This window comes from Haliaeetus leucocephalus, unplaced genomic scaffold (genome assembly GCF_000737465.1).
Source record: "Haliaeetus leucocephalus isolate CR32 unplaced genomic scaffold, Haliaeetus_leucocephalus-4.0 Scaffold1, whole genome shotgun sequence".
NCBI classification, from domain to species: Eukaryota; Metazoa; Chordata; class Aves; order Accipitriformes; family Accipitridae; genus Haliaeetus; species Haliaeetus leucocephalus.
The window spans coordinates 13,429,968-13,454,788 of record NW_010972437.1 but is presented as its reverse complement, the minus strand read 5'-3'; the positions used below and the strand labels follow the sequence as shown (position 1 = coordinate 13,454,788).

Sequence of the window (24,821 nt, the reverse complement as noted above, 5' to 3'; positions counted from 1 at the left end):
TCAGGGATGATTTTGAGACCTTGCTGCAAAGTGCCTATACAAAGGTACACCAGAACACAACAGCTGAAGGAGTAGAAGGTGGAGGGGGCTTTTGTTTGTTTTTTCTCTATACAACTTTTTTCCAGTAGGAAATGTATGTATGTAGGTTCATAAATAACACAATCTTAAACATCTGGTTTTGTGCGTGAAGTTGTACCTCAGTGCTCACTTAGTAAGGAGTTGTTGTGTTGTTATTATTAAAAATTGGCTTTGTTTCCCTTTGTGGGCTGCATGCAGTTGTGGAGCATATGTCAGTGAAGCAAGCCCTTATGGCACATGATGAATCCTGCAAAAGAAAGCAGCTCCCTGGGGATTTCCAAAAGTCGGCATCAGGAGTACAATGAAGGACGTGGTAAACACTTCCCATCAGCACATGGTATGGAAGTCAGTGGCTGGCCAAAGTCAGACAGATGCACTCTTCCAGCAGAGCAGCCACAAATAGGAGCTATAATTACAGAAAGTAGATATGTAATGATGAGTTTAGTTATTAACCACTTTCCTGTATGCCTTTTGAGTAACTGTAGTATCAGAGCACAGAGCGCTGGAAACCCTGGAGCTTTGTTGAAGCTGCATCCTGTAGGAAAACGAGAAGTACGCTGAAATCATGCAGCTCTGCAGTGATGTACCAGGAGTGAACTGCCCTATTTATTTTTTTAATAGTTTGCTCTTGGGATTTTTGCTGGTCTCTTAAAGGTATGACTTTATACAAGTCACCCTCCTACCAAGGCATGGTTTGCCAAGTGTAAACCTCAGCACTCTCTCTTTACAAACTAATTCCAGACCTACAGTTGTGTGTTGTCTGTTTTAATAAAATAAATTCATAAATATCCTCTTAGATGCAAATTGTAGACTAATTGATGTGGTCTGGCTCTGTGATCAAAAAATACAAGGCGCCTTTAAAGCTAATGGGTTTACAGCTGCTTTGCTTCACCAGAGTGTTTTCAGGCATCTGGAGTGCTCAGCTGAATGTGTCTGCTACTTTTTAGGCACACTTCTTACTGTGCAGATAGTGACTACAAAATACACTGAGTAGTGTTGCTGGGAAAGCTGTTACCTGCAAATGAATAGGAACTTTAGCCTGGCTTCTACAATATTTATATAGACCCTCAGCTGCTCTAAACTGTCATAGCACTACTGGCTGCCCAAACTGCTCATGACAAAAGAGTCCTTGAAAATGTTACTATTACATATGAAGGCAAAAGTTTTAACAAGTTTTGCTTACTACGAAGCAACTAGCAGAGGAAGTGCCAGAGGAGGAAGGTACTCACATGAGAGCAAATATTTTGATGTCTAGGCCTGGTAAGGGGACTGGTGGCTGGCTGGTCAGAGCAGGGGGAGGAGATGCTACAGCCACCAGCTTCTCCAGCTGGAGTGTTCTTCACTTCTGTTCAATGAATGCATTGCCTCAATATAATGACCCTTCCAGGTTCTCTAGGATTATCTGTTCCTTTTGCCATCTTCATTTTCCACATCATTTGGAAGTTGAAATTACACACTTATCAGCACAAGATGTAAACACCAGATCTCTGTACATCATATTTTTAAAGGGCAAAGTGGATGTATGTGGTGCATGGAGCTTACTCTGCCTTTCCGGAGATCATTTTATTTAAATAAATCCAAACTTGAATTCATATTTTTTCTAAAAATATTTTTGTGCCCACACATATATTTGCATTTGAAATGTCAAGTGCACCTTCCAGTGATTGTTGTTAATCTTGGCTTTTTATGCGTCCTTCTGTATATTTTATAGTTTCTGATTAGTAGAAGTATAATTTTTAATTATGTTTGGAAATCAGCAGTGCAGATTGCTGAAAGGCTGAGCACTCTTCGTTGCAAAAGCATTTTTCCCTCCTAACACCTTTTTTCTGCCGACACAAAGCACTAAGCTCTAGAGAAAAAACCAGTTCTTCAGAAACTTGTAATAGCTTGCTTAGTCACAATATATAAGAGAACCTCAGGAGGTCCATTGGCAATGTGTCACATTGTCTTCACTTCTATTGTCAGCTGTGCCAAGAAATATGAATGACTGCCTGGGTCTGTGAAGAATTTATGAAAATGCTATTCCTGGTGTGAGAAGCAACTGCATCCCAAACTAAATCACCAGTCACTGGAAGGGAGAACACGCAGAAGTTGATGCAAAATAGTAGCCATGGATTTTGTTGTTTTGCTGAGTTCTCTTTGTTCCCAGCATGGTGTTCTGTCAGAACTTAGTGATTTTGTGGGTAGAGGGAAGTATACTTAATTTTGATGTGTAGGTGAGTAAACACTGGTGCTTGCAGAGAGTAAGTTTATTCCGCAGTTCAACGTGCCATAAATAATATCAGCCAGTGCTATTGGCATCGTTTGCTGCTGAGGTTGTGCCCTCTATGCCTGTCACAGGTGGCCAGTAGAGACTGGAAATTGTCTGATGTATTTTTTAAATCAGTGAGACTTTAGTATGAGAAATGCTTAAGTAGGAGCAAACCAGATACAACAATAGCAAGGGATGATGTTAACATGCTTCAGATCCTGTCTTACCCAGGGTAATTTTTCAGAGGATAACAAGAAAAAACACATGTGTAGGTAATCAGAGAAAGTTTCCAAGACATCATAAATCTGAAGTTCTTGAAGGCCAGGCAAACTTAGTGGAAGATGATAGAAATTTTGAAAAGTTGACTCAGAACGTTCTGGTTGTTCCTTTATAAATCTTCTTCTAAAAATCAGGAAAATGAGGAAGAGTTTCATTTTCTTTCTGCTGGAGAGAAAACCACTGCAAAATATTGATACTTGTGAAAAAAGCAAGGTCACTTTCTGTGACTTGTAAAACTGTGACTTGTTTTACAACAATTAATACCAAGGAGTTTTTCTGTAAAAAGTGGAGAAGAAAAAAAAAGAAAAAAGTGTATTGGTTTGTACATTATATGCAGAAGCAGATGTTTTAATGGATGTATACTCTCCTTAAGAGAGAGAGGCTGCAGTAGTCTACACTTACATTGATCGCCATTGAGCCAATTAAGATGGGGAAGGAAACCTAGGATTACTGTGGAATTTGCATCTAAGAGATTAATTTTTACACTAGAACATAGAGCCCCTGGCATAGGAAACTACAGAAGAATGCTTTTTGTGCTGCCTGGTAATCTGATTTTCTCTCTAATGTCAGCAGTCATTCAGCATACCATGCCAAGAGGATGCAGGTGTTGCAGAAAGAAAAAGAAAGCAAGTAATTTAAATAATTCCCCTCTAAGCAAGTGCTTATTCAACCAAGTGATGTGCAAGAGGAATGCTTAATAATATACTGAAAAAGAAAAAATTGCTATAATGCCTAGCTGTAGTTGGGAAAAAAGTGAACATTGAGATACTATTTAATTTAAGCACATAGAAGATCAAATGCAAAAAAAACCCCCACAACCCAACACCCCCAAACAACTGTTAATTATGAATAATTGTCCATCTGCTGATGTTGTGAAAGGTGCTGTTCACTAAAAGCCTGTAACTTTCAGTTCCTGGATAATAAAAAGAGGTGGAAAGTGTTAAATATTTCTATGTTTTGCAGTCAACAGAAAGATTGTAGTCTCCTCGTCCCCTGCTGTTACAATTGCGCTCTTAGGTAGATAAGCTGTAAAGCTCAGAATATGGCGAGGCATCGGTCCACAGGAGCAGGAGATGGTGTTCTGCCTGCAGTGGGAGAAGGCAGCTGCTGTTGAGGAAAAAAATATGTGTATGTCATACATCTGCATCAGACAATGAACATTAGGTCTAGGGGTAAGAGCAAATTGCACACAGCATTTGGGGGGCTAAGTAAACCCTAACCAAGAAGAAATCTTCTGGCCTCAGTTGTACCACTTGTTTCTGTGAAGAGCAAGGACCTGCTCTAGCTTGATGAAAGTAGTGATACAAATGCTGTGAGACGTGTTTGCCCCTATCAACCCAAAATAAATGAGGGGAGTAGAACTTTGCCAGAAGTATGTATTATCTTGACTTTAATTAATACTGCTAATTTCTGTTCCACTTAATATTGCTTGTAGCTGTTGGAGACAAATTATATAAAGCTGTATCCAAATACATTAACCAAGCCAGATAAAATCTTGGCCTTTTGAGACTGCAGAGTAGTAAGCATATACACAGTGAATGCTCAGGTTTTCTTACTGTGCTGGTTCTGTTTTACGAGGTCAAAAGTTTTCTAATTTCAAAAGCAACTTAAAATCTTTTGGGGGACTGAGGATGTCTCATTTTGATTTGAAATATGGTTTTGAGTATAAATAGGCTTTTGTGAGTTGTGGGGAATCTGTCATGCTGTTCCTGGATTTTTACATGCTGCGTTCTGATAAAAACAGCAGGCAGATTGTATTTCTTTATCTGCTGGAAAAGCCAGAAGATTTTTCTTACTCATCTGGGAATTTAGGAAGAATCCCTTTGGGAGTTACAACATGCCTGTGTGGTCAGGTGTAAACCAGGTGCGTAACAGCTCTTTCTAATACTCCAAACTGCTAGGGCAGAAGCTGCTCTGTGGGGAGCTGGGTTTTGCTGTCATGAGACTTAGTGATAAACTTATGGAACTGTATCTTCAATATGTTACTTGTTTCAAGTTTATGGACTACAAAAAGAAAAAATGAGTGCCAGCAACTCTGTATTCATTTTTTGCACATCTCTTATTTATCTATAGGCTCACACTTCCAAGGGCAAAGCAACATTAATGCTCTTGGGTACAACTTGCATACTGGGGTTACTAGTTGTGCTGGGTACAAGGAAAAATGTCTCAGTTGCTGATACAGCAACTTGCAGTGAGACGAACTGTGGAAATAACTTTAGCTGCCCAAAAGCAGTTACTTGCAAATTTATGTGACCTACGTGTATATATATTTATATTTACAGACACAAGCTGATTCTATAAAATGTGTGTGGAATTCACTTACACCCATGACATGCCTGATACACACACATTTGATGGCTGGCTTGCTGACAATATGGGAAAGTACTTGCTGGTGACATGTATGGCTCTCATCCATCCCTTTGAGAGCCTACCCTGTGGCCTTTGTGTGTTTCCTATACTCAGTGGGTTTTGCTGGGTACATATGGATGAGAGGGAAGTATTCTTAGTTATTTTTATTACTGTATAATGAACTAAAATTTACCTTGTTACTTTAAAATAATACTTCATCAGGTGCATCTTCTGCCTCCCTGATAAAATACACACAAAAATACCTTTCGGCCAAATCAGCTGTCTAGGGAACTGATCACAAATGGAAAGGTTTTTATTGTACTACTTTTTTTTCCTCCATTTACTACCAAAACTGACCTTTCACATACTAGGTACTAGCAGCAATTTGAGCAAGACGTGGATTTTCATTGCTCTGGGGCTTCTGAAAGCCAGGGCCCAATTATAAGCTCTCTTTAAATATAACTGAATGGGACAATGGATGCAAACTACCTGAGGCTTCTGACTAAGTATGCAGACATCTCAGATCATTTGTTCTTTTTTTTTTTTCCCAAATCCTTAGTCATTCCCTTGTCTCAAGAGAAGTTTTGTTTCTGAAGGAGTTCTGAAAGATATTCCTGTAACAAAATGAAAATAATAGAGATTTGTTCCTTAATGCTATAAATTACAGCAGATTCAACAGCTGTTTGTCGTCATCCTCTGTCAATGATACTGCACTGATTAGGCACTGCACCAAAGTGTGGTAAAGCTTAAGTTTCTATCTGAACTTCTTTATGTTCTGTAAGGGAGGGTGTCAGCATTGTAGGGCTGGTGCTTTGTGCCTGACATAATTGGTACTGATGTTTTTAGTATTCTGTTTCCAGCTTAAGAATGCCTTTTTGTTATCAGGATCTTTGCATTTCCTCTCTTCTCCAGTACCCTTAGGTTCCTGTCTTCCCCAGAGATTATATACCGAGAACAAGAAGTAAAATGGAAATTTGGGTATTCAACAGGCAGTGGAAAACAGTAGCACACTTTTTATTTCATCAAAAAAAGATCTGTTGCAAAGCCAAGTCACTGACCTTTTCTCCCCATCCATCATGGCGCTTCTCAGGAAGAGCTGGGCTCTGCTCCACGGTGAGCTTGCCTGGTGTGAGGAAGTTCACAGATGCATCCTGTGAGAACACACAGGGCTCAGGTGAGCCCTGAGAATGACGGTATTAGGTCCTTTCTGATTAATCCACCCTTCACCAGTCTGTCTAGGTGTCACACTGCAGACTGTGTGGGCTTTTTTAGGATTCTGTCTTTCCTGCTGAAGCCTGCACAGAGTATCCCACAGTTGTGAGGTTCACAGAGGACTAAACAAGATGCTTCTTGCTCCAACTATAACCATCGTCTACATGGAGAATTTAGGTTTTAATCTAGGACTGTGTTCATTGTGGAGGTCAGAGGGGAAAGCTGTGCTTAAACCAAGCTCTTTCTCTACCTTTTCCCTAAAACCCTCTAGGGCAAGCCTAACCAAAGTCCCCTGCTGCCTACAACTGTTAGAGTAAACTCAGGGATGCCAAGGCCAGTCAGGGGGAGGGGAGACTGGGAAGGAAAGAGGGGTAAAGAAGGTGGTGTAGGTGCCCTGCTGTCTTAGCCACTGTTGCCCACATAGGATCCATTAGGTTTCCAAACAGGTACTCAGAAGCATTTTGTCTGAGATGGCAGCATGGTTTTCTGAGCCTTATGTGGCTCAGAAGAGGCAGATGTTCTGCAATGTGTTACTTTTTGAGGTTTAATGCATATATTATATTGTTTGTCAGTTTGTGATATCCTTTCAGGCTCTGTGGTTATGGGTTCCTACTTTATTTAGCATTCAGCATTTTAATTGTATCTGCAGCTCCTGCAGCAGGCATCTCTCTGAAGAAGCCTTAAGATGTCATAATATTTGAAGGAGAAAAATGTGCATTTTTTGATAGCACCTGTAATTTAGGTAGCAAAATAATTGGGGAGAAAGCATCTCTTATCTCTTGTTGAATCTGATATGAAAGACAGTTACAGCTTTTCAAACCTGGCTAAAAATATGAATTATCCTACAATATTTGGATGGATCTAACTTAGGCAGCTGTCAGACAGAAATATTTTAGGTTCTGTATGTTAGTAACACTTGCAGAGGGGCTGTGGCTGTTTCCAAAGACCTTTTTTGTTGTGTGAAATGAGGGGAACTCACTTAGCACAGTAACTACTGTGGAGATGTTTGAACAAATAAATTATTGCATGAAATAATTATTCCTAATAGAAGAATAAGATTGTATGGACTTTAATCATTCTTACAGCATCCTTGTGAGAGGCATATCAGAAACTTTAGGAGGTCTGTTACTTTCAACGTTGGTATTCTGCTCAGGTTACAGTAAGAATTATTCCTTGCCATTTCAGGAGCACTGGGGGTATGGGTGTGCAAGTTTTATTTTATCTTATTTTCCATGTGAAAGACACATTCAAAAAACTAGGAAGAGCCTTTAGTAATCATATTACATCACTGTTAACCAACAAAGGCTATAAGGACCTTCTGTAAGACCAGTCACAATTAGAACTTAAGTATCAGTTGGGAATTGGGCTATAATTCTGGCTAGAATTTATCCTGTCTTTTGATATGGTACAAATCCTTCCTACCTAGCCTGATTCTCAGCCTGGGGTTTAACATTCTGCTTAGTGTTCATTTTATTTGGTTTGACACTCACCCATTGTCTTTTGCATGAGTTTGTTGTTACGCTTTGCCTGAGCTGAACTACTCCACCTGATGGTAAAAACAAGAAAATGTCGTCTCTCATGCAATGAGGATTTATTTGAAAAAATGTAATCTAGTGGAAGCATTTAATGCTGTAAGGGTATTTGTGCCTTAATCCAAGAGACTTACTAATGATGTTCTGCCTCCTTTGTACTTGGATGTAGAGCAGTTAAGGTTATGTAAAGGAGTTGCACAAAGATCTTGCTTCCATGGTTTTCTCTCATGTTTCTAGTGAGATACCCAGTGCGTGGGTACTTGTACTGTAGACATGTGCTTCTCAAAGTCCAGATGCTGCCAGAACCTAAGATGCAGCTGTGCTTTGCAAGACATGCATATCTGAAAGGAGTTGTTCTTGCTCATGCACAAAAAGGGAAGAGTGGCTGCTTGGTAGCTGTTGATTTGATCATGTTCTTACTAGCCGATATGGAAATACTTAATGGTTGAGTATGTTGGGTAGAAGAGCATGTCTGTGTGGTATTTTCTATCTCAAGTCCACTTAGTTGCACAGAAAAGGAGGTAAAACTAAAGAACTCTGAAAGAAATAACCTGCTTACAAGAAAAGATTTAAAAGGCTCTCTTGTGGCATTGAAAGACAAATAATCACATAAATCTTGTACAAGCAGCAAAGAAACAGGAAGCATAACAGACCTGCATGTTCCCAAGTCTTTTAGTTTGCCCAGCTTTTTGCAATGCAATCTGTAGATGCATACTACAATAAATTTGTCTCTGGCACCTTTCATGTTGCCCTAAGATGTCAGAGTATTTTCTGTGTGATAGCAAGATCTGTCACTTCTGGATGGTCATGTCTTCAGCCAGGAATGAAAAAGGTATGATTTGCTATCATGAGCTGATGTGGCTGGGCTAAAGGATGGATCCCGTATGGAAGGATGCTTGTATGTAACAGCACATGAAAGGAATGTTCTTTAAAATATTTGAGCAGCCTAAGGCCAAGATTTCCTGTGCTATTGAGAAGGTAATGTGAGATCTGACCACCTGAGCACAAGCTGATTACATTCAGCCTGCACTCTTGCAAAAGAAAGGTCATGGTGCACCAACCAAAAATCTTTGTGAACAGGCAGGTTGCTCTAATTCATGCTGTGAAACTTTGAGGAATCTCCTTGTTGTATTCAGTTTTCATAGCCTGTATTAAAAATTGCAAATTTTAAGCTGTTCCTGTAGCTTTGTCTTTCACTTGTATTAACCATATACATTTATATTGCCCAAAATGGTGTGTACAGACCTTTTTTTTTTTCCTTTCTCTCTCAGACACCCTGGCTCTGGAATACCAGACAGTGCTGGAACGGGTATCCATATCAGGTAAAAGTCACAGTGGTGCCTAAAACCAAACATGACACCTCTGCAGAGCTCCGTTTTTATTATGGTGGAGCTTTGTGTCAGTATGTTAGCGTGAATGGGCTACTCAGCATTTCAGAACATTGCTAGATGCTCCCCATCTTGCTTGAGTTCAGGATGGGAAAGATGAATATAGCTGTCACACGTGTTTTGAAATGAAGCACAGAATCTGAAAACAGATCTGGGAAATCTAACCGTGAAAGCGGACATCTGCAACGGGAGTAGAGTGGTCATTTTTTACAAAGTTCTGAGGATAATGAAAGTTTTAGCAAAGCCTCAGATTCAGCAAGTTGGGAAAAAGCCAGTATAGTTCTCATAGTTGTTACACTGCATACAGGGCAAGAGTTAATCCCTGGCAGCTGGTGCAATTGAAGAGGAGACTGAAGAGAGAAGGTGGGTTTCTCTTTAGGTAGTTAAATAGGGCTATCCAGTCCTGGCCTCATGGAAGCTTACAATGAGAGAAGGTAAAATTAATGAGAGAATTGAGACTGATTTCAAGTCTTTATTTTCAGCAATGTCTGTATTTTCATGAATTCAAAAAGTATCAGCGTTTCTCTCTGTTCTATGTCAAAGTAAATAACTTCAAAGAAAGGACTTAAGTCACCTCCTTTGCTAAGGAGAAGAATGCCACTGTTAATGTAAAAATGCCCTTTCAGTTTGTGTCCTGCTGCATTCATTCCCTCTTTCAGTCCTCGGAAAAAATTCTGCTCAAGGTTGAAATTTGGTTCATTAAAACAGTCTTCAAAAAAATAACACTTACTCCTCACTGCACTGCTAAGGTTTTAACTAGTTGCAGGAATATTTAATTCCTAGGTCCAACTTCTGGCCATCTTTCACAGCAGCACAGTTGCTCCAACAGCGTAACACCAGGGTTAACTGTAGCCCTACAACTCCAGAAACTATTCTCTGCCAAGGGGAGAAGGAGCAGGACAAGTGAAAGGAGAAGGGTAGAAATTTTATTTATCATTATCTGGTTGAACAGGGGCTTCTAGAGTTTGCATACCCAAAAAGCTTTGAGAAACCTCTCCTGTGCTTTCCATTAGTTTGTGCTACTGGAGATAGTTGTTAAAAGTATGGGATGTATTTAAACAGAGCAGTCAACCTGCTCTAAAGGATTCAAAGTATTTTTCAGAAAAGATAACTCCTGAATTCTGCCTTGGCTGTACCACTGCCTCATTTTGCCTCCTGGTCTGATAGAAGTAGCTTACAACATGGATGTTGTGAGGATCGGTGAATCAATTAAGTGTTCCCTTTTATTATTAACAATAACAGTAAGGTAGCCCTTTAGAGGAAAAAGTGTCATCATGTATGTGGGCTAGGAATGGACTTTGGAAACCCTTTTGGGAAAGCTAAGGGACACCTGTTTCCTTAATACCCTTTGTATAACAGGAGGCAACAAGAGATCAAAGTTGTGAAGTATAATTTTTCCTTTTGCTATAAATCAGAGGTAACAAAAGTTTCAAATGTGAGCTAGTAAGATTGTCTTCAAAATTTTTAATAACTTTTGAGGGTAACTTTTGGTAGCTCGTTTAATTAGTCTGAGTTCTAATTCTAAACCTGAGCTTCTTTAAAATGCTGGGGGGGGGGTTGGTGGTTTTTTTTTTAATTCAGCATCCAGGAGTCTCAATAGAGAGAGAGGCAGTGTACTAGCTGTTATCCAAATATAGTTTACATTGAATTCTAAAAGCTCCTGCGAAGAGTTTGCAATTTAACGAGCCTAACCTGTCTAGGGCATATTGCTTTTTTTTTTTTTTTGCCTTTTTTTTTTTTCCCCTTAAGGGCAGGGAGGGAAAAAAAAATAGCCAGACTGGAAAGGATGAAGAAGAGTATTGTCTGAAAGACACATGAATTCCCTATAACAGTGAACAGCCCTGGACAGACTGAACAGGAGAACTGTGTTTAGGTTTAGGTGCTACTGTTCTTGAAGGTTGTGTACCAGTTGGAAATAGTTCAGTGGAGATAGTTCAGCAAGAATGACCAGAAATCTTGATCTGAGAGAGATTGAATGAGTTTGGTCATTTAGCCTCAGAAGAAATAATGACTAAATTCCACCCAAGGACTGGAGGGTGAACTGAATAACATTAGGGAAGCAGCAGAAGAAATTGAATGTGGGAAGTGTTGAATCTTCATCCCTCAGAGATTTGGAACAATTGTTTGTCAGAATTTGTACAGCTGCAGTCACTGGTGCCTTTCAGTCCTCTTTTCTACTATTTTTGTGTTATTGCATGCAAGAAGAGATTTACTTATGACAAAAGACCATGAATCTTACTGGTTAAAGAACATATATTTACCAGACTTAAGAGAAGAACAAGGTCATTCAGAAAGTTAGTTACAACTTTTAGAGGGTGGCAACTAAGTTTACTGTATCTAAAATCATGCTACTAGTAGAGAGGGTCCAACAGAAAGCAAATCATCAAATAAAAGTCATTATCAAAGTCTTTGTCTCAGAGATTAAAATGTCTGTTGGGTGCTAATGAGGATTAAATACTGGGTTTTCAATTTTTTTTTTCTTAACTAGATAAAGTTTCTAATCTCGTTTGCTACAAATCCTTTGTAAGTTACTCAACACAGCATTGCAGAAATCCAGCTGGACTTACTGTAGATACAGTCAGATGGATCATTTGGGTGACAATTTACCTATAAGCAGAGAATAGTCCTGTTGAAGTTAAGTCTATGGAGAGCTGAAACCTGACATTTAAACTAAGTTAAACACACACTATTGATCCTTTCATGGAGGGAAACCATGATATCTTTAGAATCCCCCTACGTTAGTATGTATGGGTTTAGAAATACTAATGCTGTTGTTAATGAAGCAGCTGACAATCTTAATTGTCTTACTAGAAATTTTCCCCAGTGAGTTTTCTTGCAATAATGAGTATAATAGTCGCGGTTCACTGCTAACTCATGTTCTCTTCCCTTTTTTTAATTACACCTAATTAAAAGCTTACTGGCAGTCTCACTAAATCAAAAAACGGATTATATTGGCCCAAGAAATGGCTTTAGAACATAAATTTTGAGCGTACACATTTTTCATAAAGCATAAGCATATGTCTATATTTAAATAACCCACATAGAGCATTCAGTGGGCACCTAAGGACTGTTCTTCAGCTGCAAAGACTTGGTCTGCAAAAAGGAATGGGAATAAAAGAGGCAACTGAAATGCTTCTTGCCAATGGAAATTGCTCATGCCCTGCTTCGGTGCATGGTTGTGTCAGTGCAAACTGCTCTAGAGATGGTTCATCTAATCCCTCAGGAGATACCCTCAGGAGCTTCTCCTGTGCCAGTGCTCCTCTCTATCACTGTGATGGAAGACATGACTAGCACAGAGGCACAATAGCATGGAAATTAGAGTAGCTCCTAGGACTGGCTCTCTGAGGCTTGGGCATAAACAGCTTATGTGTGCCAACAGTTACCTTCTTTGAAGTAACCCCAGGTTGGTTTTGGTTGTGCATCAGTTCCTGTGTCTTGGGTTTTTTATTTCTTTTACTTTTAAACATCTGTGTAACCATGTTGTATATCAAACAAGATGCCTCAATAAATTTATTTTCTTCTTTCCAAATGTTAACATGTTCCCAGAAAACGGTTAAATTCTTTAAAAGTAGGCTTTTATATTAGAAAGAGCCCTGTTTAAAGCTCACAACATTTTCATCATGAGCAGATGAGATTATATACTAGCATTACTTTTCTCTAATCTGCTCTAGCATTGTTTCTTTTGCTGTGCTTGAAACCCACATTACTGATGTACAGCAAGATGTTTCAATTATCTTTCAAAATAGATGTAGGACTACTCAGACTTCAGTTTGTTCTAGGTTCCAAACAGACAACATCATAGTTCTGGGGTATTACAATATTACAGTACTGTCAAGATTAAAACATAAGAGGAGGGTAGGTTGGGGAGCTTTTTTTTTCCAGAGCCATCAAAGTTTGAAAGAGGCAACCGTCATCATTTTTCTTACATGGGATGCTTATGTATAATTCAGTAATCCCCCCGTGATTAAAGATGTCTCCTATAGACCTCAGCTGCATATAATGTCAGTTAGACTCTATTAACTTTTTCTCATCTCCATCTTTCAGCCACTGCTGCCTGACCTTCATTATTACTACATAGTTGAATTGTCATTCTACTGGTCCTTAATGTTTTCTCAATTCATTGACATCAAAAGAAAGGTAAGAACAATGAGACTAAAAACACTGAAAGCTTTAAGCACATATCGTTCTTGACTTGAGGAATACCTGTATTACCTGTGCCCTGAACTGGAAATACAGTTCTTTCTAGTCACCACCTCTTGCAGATATTTGTCACTGAGAAACTGGTATTGAAGTGCTTGTCTTACTCTGTTCCTTGTTACTATGATGTGAGTTTTTTTCTGCACGTGGGAAGAAGAACCTGGAGTAATCAAATATTCAAGGGGAAATAGCATCAGCCAGAAAAACCTTCTGCTCTCATACAGTGATTTGAACGGAATTGAACACGTAGTAGCTAGTAGATGTACTGTTTCTTCTAAGAGTTAAATGATGAAATATCAATGACAGAGCAAACAAATTCACAGTATCACTTTGGTAAGTTCTATGAGGGCTTTCAATTAATTCTACAAAGGGATGGTAAAAACAGGGATACATTTAATATTAAAAAACAATGTTATATTTAATCTTACCTTTACGGTTATGAAATTTCAAGTAGCTGAGCATTGCTATTAAGGAGCAATCAAGAAAATAAAACTCTGGACAGATAAAAACATTTTTCCAGTATCAGTAGCAACCTGTTGCATATTCCTTCATGCAAATTCTGTCCTCCAAGGAACGTGCTAGTCCATAGCAGAACAGGCAGCACAACAGTCATTCTATAATAACAGTCCATTGAGCTATTCTTGCAGGGTTTTTTAATGTTGCAAAACTACTTGTTTAAAACATTTGGAAGGATTTTATAATATTTTTAGGTGCCTCCTTCTGCTGTCATTTAATTAAATCATTGTAGGCTATGTTAATGGAAAAATCCCTGTTTACTAGAATTTTAGCAGAAGCATAATTCTGAAAAGAATAAGTGAAGGATCCGGTATGTCCTGAATAAATTTATCTGCTATTTGGAACCACAGTATGCTACTGGGAGTCTTGTGTCAGAGCTATGTATGTAGAAAAACACCCCTCTATTTGAATTTCCAAATTTTTCCAGAAGTAGAAATCTCAAGAAAACATCCACAAGTTTTAAATCCATATTTGAAGGTAAATTGTAAGCAAAACAACCAATTTAGGATGAATATGTGTAAATCCCTTGCTTGCATTGTCTGTAGATTCTAAACATTCTGTTAATCATGAGCTTGAAATGAGTACAACTTTACTGTTTCAAAAAACAGAGATGTAGAAAAACAGTGCTCAATGGAGCTGTATGATAGTGGAGATGAATTTAAATCATGAGTAAGATTGACTAATATATGTAAGCTGCAGGTGCCAGCAATGCTGAATAGCTATTTGTCAATATATCAACTAAAACCAAATCTCTGCAGCAATGTTACAGAATTGTTCAGGTTATTGCTGCAGAAATGTAGTGTGTCTAATCAGTCCCCCTACATTCATATTCAGCCCTCTGCACTGTGCCATTGGTTATATTTTATTTTCTTTGGGTACCTCCTGAGGGAGAGGAAAATGTAACAGCATTGCAATTGCAACAGTACTGCAATTTTGCTGTACAATACATCTTTAAAGAATATTTAATTGATTCCTGACTAGTTGCTTTGCTCATGTGAAAAGTAATTGGAGGCTACCTGAACAGCATCTAGGTTCAGCACTGATGTACACTTCTGAAAAGGGCCATTGGGAGGGTCAGTAATACCTTTCTCATTTAAATATCTCATGAGCAAATGCTATAGCTTTTTCCCTCATGACTTGGAGAGTTTGTTCCCATTGGTGAGCTGGGCACAGAGCTAAAGCCTCGTCCTGTCCATAGTACAGGTGCAAGTAACCAATCTTTTGCAAGTCTGTTTCTCAGTTATATATAAATGACTTGTACTTGTTATCAGGAAGACTTTGCAGCAGCCTACTGTGGAAATAGAATGGCAGATGGAGGTGGGGAAGTGGATCACTAACAGCTAAGTAACACCCCTGTGGCAGATTTGCAGTGCTTGAACCCAGAGCACCAGATCAAAGCAGTGTCCCATGCATCTGCTGCGTCTGAGAATGTCCTGTGTTCAGCAGAGAGCAGGAGCACAATATCTGCAATGCGATGATAGCAAGTCAAAAGCCTTTCATTATAAGCACCCTGCAGGAGGCAGTGAAGATGCTGTATTTACAAATAACTTACTAGATCACTGACCAGTTTGGACTGTAGAGACAGTTCTCCTTGTAGTGTAAGCGAAATTGATAACTAAGAAGGTCAGACTGGAGAAATGTGGCCATGCGCTGGTGTCACACAGTAAAACTGTTCTGTGGCCAGGGGTGAGTGCAAGCTGTCAAGAAAACCCGTGAGTTGAAAAATTTTAGCACTGGGAGTGTACAGTATTTGACAAAAAGTAGTACAAGCTTGACAGAGACCCCAGCTCTTGCAGCACCATAATAGTTCTCTTTTAAAGGTTTAGTTTAAAAAATGTGGAAACCTCTTAATGTAGCCAACATGCAATGTGTGAAATGGTGCCCATGTGAAATAAGGCTCTGTTTAACTAGAAGAAGCAGGAAATTTGCCAGCTAATGCCAGACACTATTGTAATATTTCATGACAGCTTATACAGAGCAGATTAACAGTTCTCAGCCTAAGAAACCTGTTGATGTTTTTATGTTACAGTGAGAGGAATACTTTTATCCAAGTCTTCATTATCATTTTAGTTACTTTAAATTCAGCAGTGGCTGTGCTGTAGTCTGGGATGATCAGAAGTGCCCTGGCAGCCTCCTGCACTGCAGCGATTCAGCCAACCGCTTTTGTGTAGCCAGGTTTCTCTCAAGGTGAGGTGCAGTAGGTCTTCTCTGAAAGCACCAGCACTCAGCACTGGCCTAACTCCAGCACTGGTCTTTTACTCACTGTAGCTCAAGAGAAATGTACTTGCTGCTTTCCATCTCCATTTTATTCTTCTCTAATAGCGAATTCCTGACTCTAAAGTGACTTCCAAATGGTTTGCTGACTTTCAAATACCTTTTTATCTTTATTAGGTGTTATAAATTCCACCAGATTATCTTTGCCTGGCTGAAGAGGTGTGAGCAAACTATTTAGGCTGTTGCACATACCTACTATTGGCATTAAGGCAGCAAACCGAGTAGATTAACTTTTACGGTTTTATAATGGCATGTTGTTTGCTTCATAAGTATCTACTATGTTGCTGTAATGATGTTCTACCCTTAAGGGTTTTCATTTGCAAAGACTGCAACCTAGTATGATCTGGTTTCTTATCATCTCTCTCCAGCTTCCAATACTCCTCTTTTGTAAAACATAGACTAAAAAAACTATATCAGGGAACTTTGTTACTCTCTCAAGCCCCTGATGAGTTTTAATAGCAGTGAGGCTTATTTACATGCTTTCTGGATACCTGAAGTATTGTTTAATAGAAAAATATTTGACAGGTGTATTTAAGGGAATGTACAAAATTTCTAGTCAGTGTTTTAACAGGTTTATAGAAGATCGAGGAGACCTTTCTGTGTATTCACACCTTTTAGTTCCAAGCAGTTGGCAATTCCTAGAGCTTCTGTGTTTTACTTTTTAAAAAAAATGACAGTTCACTCATTCCCAAAATAAAACAGTCTGTAGCTGCTAATTTTCCTGAATATTCCATTTTGATTCTAGAAAATTTATGCTATATTTCACTAAATCTGGATCCTACATCTCTTTCTTCAAACTCAGTAAAAAAAGTCATAGAGCTGATTTATTTTGTTTCAGAGGAAAGGAATGTAGATTGTGTACATTTTGCAGACCTTTACTAGAATTGTAATGGTTGAAACCTTTAGCTGGTGATATTCCCTTTCCTTAGTGATCTATAACATAGCCCATTTCCAGAAGCTGGGGTGACTAATGAAGATGATGTTTTGCCCTTTAGTGGCACTAATGCTCCATAGCCACTTGGCAGTTTAGTCAATGAGCGTGACATGTTAAACAAACGTGGGTAGCAGAAGCCTTGATTCCAGAGGGCTTGTCTACAAGTCGAGACCCATGGGGTCTCTCTGTTGTCTGACCTATGTTCTTCCCACTGATGGTGTCAGGAGTAGGTTCTTTCTCCTGTTCTTAGCCACATATTTTCATGACGCAGGCACATGACATCTTTCAGCAGTTACAACTGGAGGCTACATATCTGCTGTAAATAAATGCATCTTGCACAAACATATATGCAGTTTGAAATACATTTAAAAAAAGAAGCAGCCCATTCCTGTACAGCTGCTTTTCTGCAAGTACCACTTGACACTATGGGGACTTGTACCATTAGTTTCTATGTATTCATTACCCTTATGTATAATTAAAATCTAACAGGTAGCATCTTTAAAGAATAGTATTAATTACTGATGTAAAGAAATGTCACAAAAGGAAAGAAAAGACCGGAATAAGTAGTCTTATTTATATCACTGCTACTTTTTTCTAACAATTTTCAGTAGGTCAGTCCAGCATCTCTGTTTCAGAGCTGGCAGAGTCAGATAACTGTCTCTTTTAAGAAACATTATTAGAGAAGGAGTTCCCTGGACAGCATTTCCGTAAGTAGACTCATGCAGAAGTGCAGAAGACTGCTGCCCAAGAGCATTAGGGCTGCTTAGGAATAATCCATATTGTCAGGAATGCCTTGAAGAATTCCCAAGAGGGACTAGAAATCTCATATTTGTAGAACATGAATGTGTCAGCTATAAAAACAGAGGAGATTTTCTGCTTGGCTTCTTCCCCTGTTTGGACTGCCTATGTGCTAACATAATTGCTGTTAGAAAGAAAATGAAGAACAGTGCCATAGCATTTGCAGCTGAAGCAGGTAAAGAGTTAGGCTGCAGTATGGCCATATGGCAATGCTAGTAGCTTTCTTCTAATCCCAGGGACCAAGGTAGGTGCTCTGCTGTTTTGATTATGGCATGGTGAAATGGTCCCCATGTGGGGGTTTGTAGTTACTGAAATGACTAAGATGCTGTACCTCTGCTTTCTCTTAAGACCCTTAGAAAGGGAAACAGCCTTTAATTCTCTTTTTGTTCAGTCTGCTTTAAGAAAATGAATTTAAAGCAATGGCTTGGTATGACTGCTGAATGTATTTGATTGTGCTCCACACTGCTGGGGACCACATAACCTGGCTGAGAAATCTTGGGTGTATACCAGACTAGGGTATGGTTCTCTGCTTTTAGTCTTTTTCTTTCGTTTCTCCCTTCCCCCATCCCCCTCAGCTTTGTGGCGATAAACTGGCAATGCCCATTGATGGGTAGGAAATAGGTCCTTATAGCACCTGATAGCATTAAGCATAAAGTGATAGGCAGGGAGCTGGTCCTGTCCCTATTCAGTTAATGAGACTGCTCAAGCTGCAGGTTTTTCCACGGACTCCAGGTGTACATTGCAGTGAAGCCAAGTGCTGGTACTGAGAGGCAGTGGCACTGCACGTCCTTGAATACAGCGGTGCCTGCTATGTGCCTACTGCATTCCCAAAGAGAGGTACAGTGACACCAGGCAGTTACTCTTCCCAGTATTGGAGAGACAGAGCAGTCAGTAGCTGTAGCTGCTGCTTTTCTGGAGTTGACCCTGTGTTAGTGGGAGCTCACCAGCACTTTCCGTAGGGCCCTCCTGCGCGACATGTGTACCTTCAGTCCCTCTGCACACCAGGTGCTGCCTCTCTAAAGACTGCAGGGTCTCAGTTTTGGTTTCTCTGCTGTGGGCCACTTAGCTGAAGACTACCACAGCTCAGCAGGACTGACCCACGAAAGCTGCCAGAAAGCCAAATTCCACCTCCCAAAATGCTTGGCAAGCAGGCTGCCTGGAAGAGCTGCTGCTTCTGCCTGCCTGCATCTCTCTCCCTTCAGACAGCCCTCCATGAGAGCCGCTAAATCTGCTGAGAGCTGTGGTACTAACTTTGCACCCGGTGCATGGAGGAACTCCCCAGGCAAATGATGCCTGTGATCTTTTCTTCAGGGTTTTGATACCACTTTCTCAAAGCTGTGCGGGTCGTTCAGCAAACTCCAGCAAGACTTCTTTTTGACTGACCTGGTGCCTTGCAGACAAGAGCCTCATCTCTGTGGGTCCTCTTCTCTCAGTAATCAATCTGGGAGTCTAGGCCAGGCAGACAGGTCGTTCCCTCTGCTTTGCCTGCCCCTTGGCATGTATCTGGGAATATGATGTTACAGGAGCTTCACCGCTTCCAGTATTTTTGAGTAGTAACAGTTACTTGCTGGCCGAATAACTCAGAGTTACTGATCTGGAGACCATCTAACCTGCATCATTTGGGAGGCAGGAGATTAGATCTGAGTAGGAGGAGCTGCACCAGCTCATTTGCAGACTTTTCTGACCCTGTTACAGTGAGAAGGCAAAGCAGCTTCATTAAAAACAAACAAATAAAGAACTGGAGCTGGGATTCTCAGCTCTGTGAAAGCTCTCAGTTGTGCTTGGCAGGTGACTGTTGATAACTTCAAGTGCGGTGGAAATGTGTTTCCCGTTCCTTTGTAGCTATTTGAACTCTTGTGAATGATGCGTTATTTTGCCTATTGTATGTTGCTTGGTGTATAAAAAATATGATGTAATTTGATTTGTATGTACGTATGCCTTTTCAAAGTAACTTCAGCCACCAATGTTTACTTCGTTAGGTTAAATTACTATGAATTGAGAAGTGTAGATATTGCCTAGCTTTCAGTAATATTTTTGTATTTTGTTAACATACGATGATTATTGTATTCAGTCTAAGTGAAATATATAGCAGAGTATTTAATGCATTTATGTAGCAGGATCTTTATGTAACATAACCATAATTCTGGGTTTAAAAAACATCCATCCATTTTTGTATAAGAGTACTGAGTATCACTGTTTGCTTCATTGTTTTTTGTTTTTTTTCCTTGCTTCTTACTGCTCTAGGATTTTGGCATCATGTTTACACATCACATTGTAACAGTCACCCTGATAACCTTCTCATATGTAACCAATTTGACAAGAGTGGGAACCTTGACCTTATGTCTCCATGATGCGGCTGATGTTGTCCTAGAGGTGAGATAATACATATGTCATTAGTGTCTGTACATGGTGTTCACTATTCAGAGAGCTAGCATGTCAGTAGGTAGAACCTATTTGCTATGCAGAACAAGGATTTCCTAAGCAAAGAGTCCAGTTCAAGATGGTAATGGTGATTAATATAGTGTATTTCCTTGCTGAAATATATTACACCTGTAGCAGTGCATGTTTGTGACTTCAGGCTGGTTTATCCATTGATAAGTTGCTTGTACAGAGCACTGGTAATGCATTGCATGCCAGGGAGGGTTACACACTGGATTTAAATATAACGTGGTAAAGTCAAAAGCTCAAAGTTGCAAAATCTGGAAAGTGGTGACTGTAGGATAGAAGCTCCTGGTTCTTGACCCCTCTGACATGGTATGTGGGGCAAAAACCCTGTTTCCGAAAGAATCAAGATGTCACAGTTTGTTTCTGCTGTGCTTTGCTGGGCAGAGGGTGCTGGACAATTCAGTGGCTGTTTGTGCATGGGCAGTGAGCTGGCCTCTGGTCCCCAGGATTTTCCAGGTTCCTGTGCCTCCGCATCTAGATGCCAGTATTAAGGAGTTGGCTTTGGAGAAGAAGGGGTGATTAAAATTCTTTTAAGTCAAGATGGTCTGTAACTTCCGTAGTGGCAATTTAGAGATATTCTTATCCTGTATCTGCATCAGTTTTTAGACAGCTCTGGGTGATGCTGGGATTGGGCTGTCTGTGAACACCCCATCAGGATCAAACTAAAGTTAATAACTATTTTGTCTGAAATTATTTTTTATTAAGGCAGTTGCAAGGATCCTGTTATGCAAGAATATAATCTCACTGTGTGAGTCATCTACTGCAGAATCAAAATCCTGCCATTCAGATTTGATAGTGCTGTAAACCTGGGTTTATTTTTTAATCTAGAATGCACATGACTGCCTGAGATAGAAAGCAACAGAGAATCTGGATTTATCCTGTTAGAAATAATTACATCTTTACAAGTTTATTCTTCTGTTTTAGCAATGTGTGTAGATCTATTCTACTAGTTGTGGGTTCACCCAAACTTTCTTCATGCATCTTTTCTCACCACCAGAAGGACGTGCTTGAAGGTGTTCATTCCAGATCAGTGTCTGTGGGACTCTAAAACCACTGGAGAGCAGCTGTAATAGGCTAGCTAAAACCTTAGCTTGAACACAGTGAGATGCATATTTTTGCTCAATTCCTCTGTTCATTCACTGGCTAAGGCAAAGAGAAATTGCTGGTATTATCACGATTTGCAAACATTCAGCAAATACACTTCCCCATGAGGCATATACTCTAGTGGTCTTTCTAGTCAATTAGTTCAGTCTGTTCTGGCTGGAAATACTAAAGCTACTCTGAGAAGTGTAAGAGAATCACAAGCCCCGAGCAGCATTTACTAGGAGGGCCTCACTCAACAGGCTTTCTTCTGCTAAGCCAGTGGGTCACAGCCCCGGGGCCATATGAGAGAAGATGGACTCTTACACACTGCTGACATTACTGAGGGGAAAGTCAGTGCAGAGGAAGAAAATTAGCAAACTGCAAAAGAAGCTGGTAAAATACCTTACCATGGTAGGTCAATTGTGCACCTCACCTGTTTTATGTATTTTGTAGTTGTAAAAAATGAAAAGCTATTTCCAGAGGCCACTAGGCTCTTTCCACCTACCATAATGAAACATGTCCAGTGGAAAACTGGAATGACACGTTTTTGCTATTCACATTGCAGAAAGTATTATATATTGGTAGGAATACTGGAGATGAGGTTTTTTCCATAGGTCTTAAGGCATCTGCAGATACAAAAGAGTCATAGTAGGATATTCAGGAATACATAGCTGCTCACTTAGATGTGAGGGAAAGTTATCCTGGATACTCAAAGCAGCCTAGCCATAGCAGGACAGACCAAATGTAGAGTAATTTACTTGCCTAGGAAGCCATTACATTAGCTTAAACTGAAAACTAGGCTACCGAGAGGCAATTTTCAGAATCCCAGCTAAGTTGTTTATGGGATCTTGGGTATCTTTGTACTGCACTACAGATTGTGGGTTGGAAACGCTATGATGTAACCAGCTGAAGCACTTAAAATCCCACCTATATGGGGACCTTGAGACTTTTCAGCTTCAATTAATGAACACTGTGACAGTTTTGATGCCAGTGTATGGATGTGAATAGTTGCCAATTTGGTATGCTTCTGGTGTATGAGCCTCACATAGCTGACAGTTCAACCTGAATCCTTTCTGTCAGGTTCCAGCTGTCTCCTAACACACTTCTCTAAAGTAGCAAGGAATGGACATTTCAAACCAAGGCAAATAGCTGTGCTGTAAAATAAATGGATTTAAATAGACTAGCGAGAGTATCTGGAAGAGTTGTGTTATTCAGTTGTAGTCACAGTTTTAAGCTTTGAAAATTGTGTTGTATTGTCTTAGGTGGCTAGATTCCATCCAACAACAACATACTCCCTTGATTTTTTTGTAGTCCTTCCTTATCGATATCATTTGTAGATTTGTTATTTGGGAACTGATGACCCAGCAGCTGTACTGTTTTTGAGAAATGGCATGGTACTACTACAAGTTGCTGTAGCAATATCATCTCCACACACTATGAAACCAGCTTTTTTAGACTGCCGCCATGGAAATACATCCAAAATTCCTATCTGAACTTTCAGTCATCTGAAAATCAAGGTGCTAGTAACTCTTCTGTTTTGCATGTTGGCACCAGACTGTTCTCTTTTCCTTACACCAGACTTTGAGTACAAACTGCCAGGAAACTCATTTGCGTCCGCTCGAATATAGGGCTGATTTGGAAGGGTTATGTTTTCTTTGCAGCACTGGTGGCTTTCCTCATGTTTTGTGAGCTTCCTAACTTGTTTTCTGTTAGTGAGGAATATCCTTTATATTCAGGTTTTGAGTGGATACATTGCGGAAGTTAGGTGACACCCGAAAGTGCAGGTTGGTTTTGGCATCCAGATTGTCCGACATGAGCATTGAGTACTTTAAGGTTCAGTGTATTCATACCAAAAAAATCAGAATACAAGAATCCCTCTCACCATTTTAGGCAATTCCCTGGTTTGAATTCTGCATTCAGAATAGTATTCTGTATGCATAGTTGTGGCAATTTTGCTCCCTCTTAGCCCTCTGGAAAGTCTGCACAAGTAAGCTTCTTCTCAATATGGGAGCTGGATACAGGTCCCCTCAGAAGGGGGCTTTGAAAGGGTTCCCAGTGGCTTAAGTGGACACTAAATCAGGCTTTTCATGTACTTCATTGTGCAGTGACTCTGGATACATTTGACAGAAAGCATGAAGAAAGACTGTCTCTGCCTTGAAGCAGATGTCAGAAAATAAGTAACTGCTTATACACACAAATGCTGTGGAAGCAGCAGAGATGTCTTAAAACAAGCTTGCTTGTACGTGCTGTTTTCTTCAGGGAGAAGAAGGCAAAGAAACTTCAGGGAAGATCAGTGTTTTAATGAGCAGTTTAAGTGAAGAGTAATTAGTGACTTCTTCATTGAGGAGGAGTGGAAAGACTGCATGAAGACAAATGAGAGAAGCATGTAAAAATAGGCGTAGGGCAACAAGTTGAAAAGCAAAAGTTGGAAAGAGAGAGGAAGAGAGCCTTGGAAAAAGATTTGAGGGGAAGGGATATAATCTTTGAGGTGGAAACTGTTCTGTATAGGCCAGAGAGGAAGAAGAGATGCTGTAGGGGAATGTAGGATATGGGGCATGGTAGAGGATTTGAGACAAAGTTTATATATAGCAGACACTAGAAGGTCAGAGAGCATGGTACAGGTGGAAGATGGATGGATGCTGAAAATGCAAGTGGAGCATACTAGAAAGGTGAGAGACAGGTAGGTAAAGAGGTTGGGGACAAGGACAGCATAAACACAGTGGGGTTCAATAAAAGGTTTAGAAGAGTTTTGTGAATCTGAAATTGTAGAATTTAAAAAAGGAAATTGAATGGGGAAGGAAAAAATGAGAGATGTACTCTGGTTTATGCAGTCTGGGTTTTTTTCTGAGAAGACATTTTCCAGCTGCTTGGTGGAGAGGAGTTACAAGGTCACTGCAAGGTGGCCCAATGAAAATGTTAATAATTTCATAAAAGTTTGATTTCTTCTTCTTACAGCTTATACACAATACAAGAGAACTCAGTTGTCCTCACAGAAGTAAACAGACATTTCTTTCTTTTACAGGCTGCCAAAATGGCAAACTATTGCAAGTGTCAAAAACTGAGTGACCTTCTGTTCCTTACATTTGCCATTGTCTTCATTGTCAGTAGGCTTGGCATATATCCCTTATGGTGAGTAAGCATATCATTTTCCTCAAATGCTAAGCATCAAACAAGCTTGGAAATAACTATGCTGTAATTGAACATGATTCACTGACATTACTCTGTTTCCCAAAGCACCAAGGAGAGTTTCAGACAATACTAGGTGCTGAAATAGCCTATTTGCTAGAGTGCCATTGTGCTTACTGTGTGCTAGACAAGAAACATATGGGGCATCTGCTGGTTTTAAGGTAGAAGTAGGTTGGAGACCACATAGCTTCAAGCTAGCAGTTGGTCACCTCTGTTGGCAAGAAGTTAGAGGAGAAATAAAATGTCACTGAAGACACTGACCAGAGGCTAAGCTTGAAGCTGGGATCTTCTCATTAGCT

The 24,821-nt window shown here is 39.8% G+C and overlaps 1 protein-coding gene across 1 annotated transcript in view; it reads left to right on the top strand.

Moving 5' to 3' along the window:
* CERS6 (ceramide synthase 6) overlaps nucleotides 1–24,821 on the top strand; it is a 130,037-nt gene that overhangs the window by 83,497 nt on the left and 21,719 nt on the right. The window contains exons 5-8 of the mRNA XM_010567268.1: nucleotides 8,973–9,023; nucleotides 13,134–13,226; nucleotides 20,053–20,181; nucleotides 24,359–24,465. Coding sequence (XP_010565570.1) covers nucleotides 8,973–9,023; nucleotides 13,134–13,226; nucleotides 20,053–20,181; nucleotides 24,359–24,465 — 380 coding nt within the window. The remainder of the gene's footprint in view (nucleotides 1–8,972; nucleotides 9,024–13,133; nucleotides 13,227–20,052; nucleotides 20,182–24,358; nucleotides 24,466–24,821) is intronic.